At 37.5% G+C, this 4,040-nt stretch overlaps 1 protein-coding gene across 1 annotated transcript in view; it reads left to right on the forward strand.

Annotated features, from left to right (window-relative positions):
- LOC107692216 (uncharacterized) overlaps positions 1–4,040 on the forward strand; it is a 15,127-nt gene that overhangs the window by 3,676 nt on the left and 7,411 nt on the right. The window contains exons 2-3 of the mRNA XM_016491180.1: positions 2,204–2,503; positions 2,884–2,949. Coding sequence (XP_016346666.1) covers positions 2,204–2,503; positions 2,884–2,949 — 366 coding nt within the window. The remainder of the gene's footprint in view (positions 1–2,203; positions 2,504–2,883; positions 2,950–4,040) is intronic.

Raw genomic sequence — 4,040 nt, forward strand, 5'->3', positions numbered from 1 at the left:
AAAACCAGTCTCCTCTTGGCTTATATCGAAATCCTCCAACATTTTTCTTTACAAATCCTCATTTTGTGCTTCTAATTCGTGAACGGCGTTTTGTTTTTTCTCCGCGTTCATCACTAATCACACAATGCTGACGTCTTACATCATCTGCCACAGTGTGCCAGGAACTTGGGCATTCTGTTTGACTCCAGTTTAAAGTTTGATAAACAGATTTCAGCTGTAGTCATATCACGTTTTTACCAATTTCGTCTTCTCAGTAAATTTAAGCCCTTTCTATCTAGGAAAAAATCTTAAAACAGCTGTCCATGCCTTTGTAACATCTCAGCTTGATTATTGTAACTCTTTGTACTTTGGTGTTTCTCGGTCTTCCATTTCTCGTCTTCAGTTAGTTCAGAATGCAGCCGCTAGCCATTTTACTCCTATTTTAATGTCCCTACACTGGCTCCCTGTCAAGTATAGGATTGATTTTCAAATCTTATTATTTGCCTATAAAGTCCTCAATAACCTGGCATCTTAAAGGGATACTCCACCCCAAAATGAAAATTTTGTCATTAATTACTTACCCCAATGTGATTCCAAACTCGTAAAAGATTACATCAGTGGTTCAACCGTAACGTTATGAAGCGACGAGAATCCTTTTTGTACGTGAAGAAAACAAAAATAATGACTTAATTCAACAATTTGTCTCCTCTGTGTCTTTCCGCATCACCGTAGCACCATTTTGGAGAATATCCGCTGAACGCAAACTGTGTACGCTATTCTGTGTCAGCCGCGTGTATTTCTACGTGTATTTACGCTTTGATTTAAACAAAAACAGCGCATCCGTGCAGCGCGGCTGAGACAGAAGAGCGTACGCTGCTTGCGTTCAGCAGATATACTCCAAAATGAGAGTTGAATAAAGTCGTTATTTTTGTTTTCTTTGCTTACAAAAAGTATTCTCGTCGCTTCATAACGTTACGGTTGAACCACTAATGGCAGATGGACTATTCTGACGATGTCTTTCATACTTTTCTGGACTTTGACAGTGTAATTTACTTGGCAGTCAATGGGACAGTCACAAGCGGTTCGTTAAAAACGGTTCTCATCCAAAATATCTTAAATTGTGTTCCAAAGACGAACAAAGCTTTAAGGGTTTGGAACGACATGGGGGTAAGTGATTAATGACAAAATGTTCATTTTGGGGTGGAGTATCCCTTTAATACTTAACCGATTTACTGTTTTCGTATACCCCTTCTAGAACCTTGAGATCTTGTGACCTTGGCCTACTCATAGTCCCTAGAGTTAAACGTAAAAATTGTGGTGATCGTGCCTTTGCTACTGCGGGACCGAAGCTTTCAAATAGCCTTCCTCCCTTTATCAGACGTGTCCCATCAATAAGTATTTTTAAATCTTATCTTAAGACATTTTTTTCACCCTGGCTTATAACACTCCTTAGTATGTTTCCTGGGTTTTTTGCTGTACTCTGTTGATCTTATTTGTCTGTTGATTTCCTTGTTATCCTTTTATTTTATTTGTGTTTTATTCGTTGTAAAGCACTTTGGTCAACCTCGGTTGTGCTTAAATGTGCTCTATAAATAAACATTGTTGTTGTTGCTTTATGACATGCTTTTTTTAGGCGTTAAATAATGGCGCAAATACCAGTAATTTGACGAGCACAAACGTTAGTAAATCTCATTGCGTGATTCATTTAAATGCTCTCCTCCCATAAATGTTTTGTTTGAAAGGGAAAGTCCTACAAATGCATATTCAATAAGATCAGGCGCAAAAATAACTGTCCACACCTTTTCAGCGCTAATTCTTCACTGTGCATCTTTAGTAAATCCTGACAGTGCTATTTTAATGCCAAAAGATGGTTGCGCTGGTGCAAGCTGTTAGTAAATCTGGCCCTTAGTTACAAACTAGTAGTTACTAAGCCTCTAGTGTGGACCGCATATTTCATTTAACAGTCGCATCCATTACTGTGTAAAACTTTATTTTTGTAGGATGCTGCATCGGTTTATTCAGCATAGTGAAGCCTCTTCTCCATTGACATCCATTCAAAAAATGGCCTCTGAGCTATTGGTTGCTTTTTGTTTTCTTCTTGACTGACTTTACTGAAATTTAGGGCTTAATGACATTTTTATACTGTTGCATGCATGTCTGTTAGTTTACATGGCAAATTTTGGGGTGTTTGGGTAAATTTTGGTTTCAATCTGTTGGTTTACAGGTCTGCTGCCGTCTTTGGCTGGTCCTGAAGTGATCACTGAGGCCAAAACCTACACCAAGCTGATCATTAAAATGTCTGACCTGGAAAAGGATGATCAAGTGATTATTAAAAAAAAAGATAAGTTGATTGCACAGTACTTCTGTCATGCAGGGAACTGTCAGAATGAGCCAAACACTGTGGGCCAACTGAGAGAGCATTCGGGGTATTTGGTTCTGATCATGCGGAATATCAGTCCATTCGATCGGTTTGATGCATTTCACAATCTAAAACCAATTCTACGGAACTTCACTCTTGATGAAGGTGAGAATTTTTAAAATCTGGTTGATTTAATTGCAACAAAAAATTGTAAGAGTTCAAGTATAAGTTACTCCTATAATTCTTGTTTAAAAAGTTTACATATATTAGAGATATACATAGAAATATGAACCAATTAAAACAATGCAAGTGAACAGCTTCAAGCTTCTCAAGTAATTAAAGTAAACTGTCTAAAAGAAGTAAACAATGCTAAAATATTCAGCTATTTATCAGGAGTAAACATTCAGAAATTCAGGAAAAACAATATAGAAGTTATCTTTTTTTTTTTTTTTTTATTAACTTGAAGTACTGGTACTTTTGAGATGATTAGCAATGTAAATAATGTTTTAATGAATGAATCTCTCTACGTCTCCTTTGGTACAAAGTTCTCCCGACCGCTGCAACACCTGATCTGACAGATGAAGCACTCAACCCAAGCATCACTCAGACAGATACTGACCGCCTAAACTCAACAACTTATCTGCCGTCACTAATATCACTAAACCGGTTCATTTAGCATTTTTGCCTTATTGTTTAAAAACTATTAAAAATTATTAAAAAATTTTAAAGTCCCCCTGTAGTCAAAAATGTTATCCCATAAAACTCATCTTTGATCATCAAAATGACATATTGAAATGTTTTTTCTTGTGAAAAAAATTCTCATGCCTTAAAATAGCTTGAATGTAACTATGCACCCTTGCCTCATTTACTATACGCGGATCTATGAATATGCAAATTAGCCCCGCCTCCACTCAGTCACACTAGCCAGGACCTCCTGATCCACCAAACTGAACTGTAGAAAACGTGATACATTGGCAAGTGGAAATATTGGTTTAATTAAGCCATAATATGTTTGAACCAGAAACAAGCTGGTATGCTCAACGTAAGCAAGGAGACTGATGGCTAACTTCGTGTGGTAACATTATCTGCTTGCGCTGGTTCGTACACGGATAATGACTGATAAAACAATTTTTGCTAGCAGACAACTACAGTGGATACTGTAACATTCGTTTAAAGTTACTTACTTGACGACGTTGTGTCCTCAAAATGCCTGAAGACTCGAATGCAGCCAAGTTTATGATTCCAATTCGCGCCCACGATTATACGCATGTGACGTGCAGATGTCAATGCGGGAGAGGTGCATTTGACTCCGGGCTACTTTTACACTGCTGCCGCGGGTCATTATTCAAGTTAGTGGTTCACGGTTTCACTGTTATTGTGAAAATAGTGAAAAATATCAACAGCTAGCGAAACATCTACAGAAAAATATACCGGATTAACCTGGCTGCCTTCTCACTAGAACCCCTGGTTTGCAGCAAGTTAATGATATGCTAATGATAGGATTCCTTCACGTGATTGGTTATTCACTTTTGTGACATAGCAAAAAAAAGGGCTGTTTCAAACAGCTTTCTGGGACTGCCTTTGGGAAACTACAGTTTTAAGGAGAAAATACTCAGCAATGGTGTTGATTAATGGATTGGCACGTGGTTTATCTAAAAGCATATTAAAAACACCACATAGACAAATAAACAACATAAAAAAA

Source organism: Sinocyclocheilus anshuiensis, unplaced genomic scaffold (assembly GCF_001515605.1).
Source record: "Sinocyclocheilus anshuiensis isolate Anshui unplaced genomic scaffold, SAMN03320099.WGS_v1.1 scaffold859, whole genome shotgun sequence".
NCBI lineage: Eukaryota > Metazoa > Chordata > Actinopteri > Cypriniformes > Cyprinidae > Sinocyclocheilus > Sinocyclocheilus anshuiensis.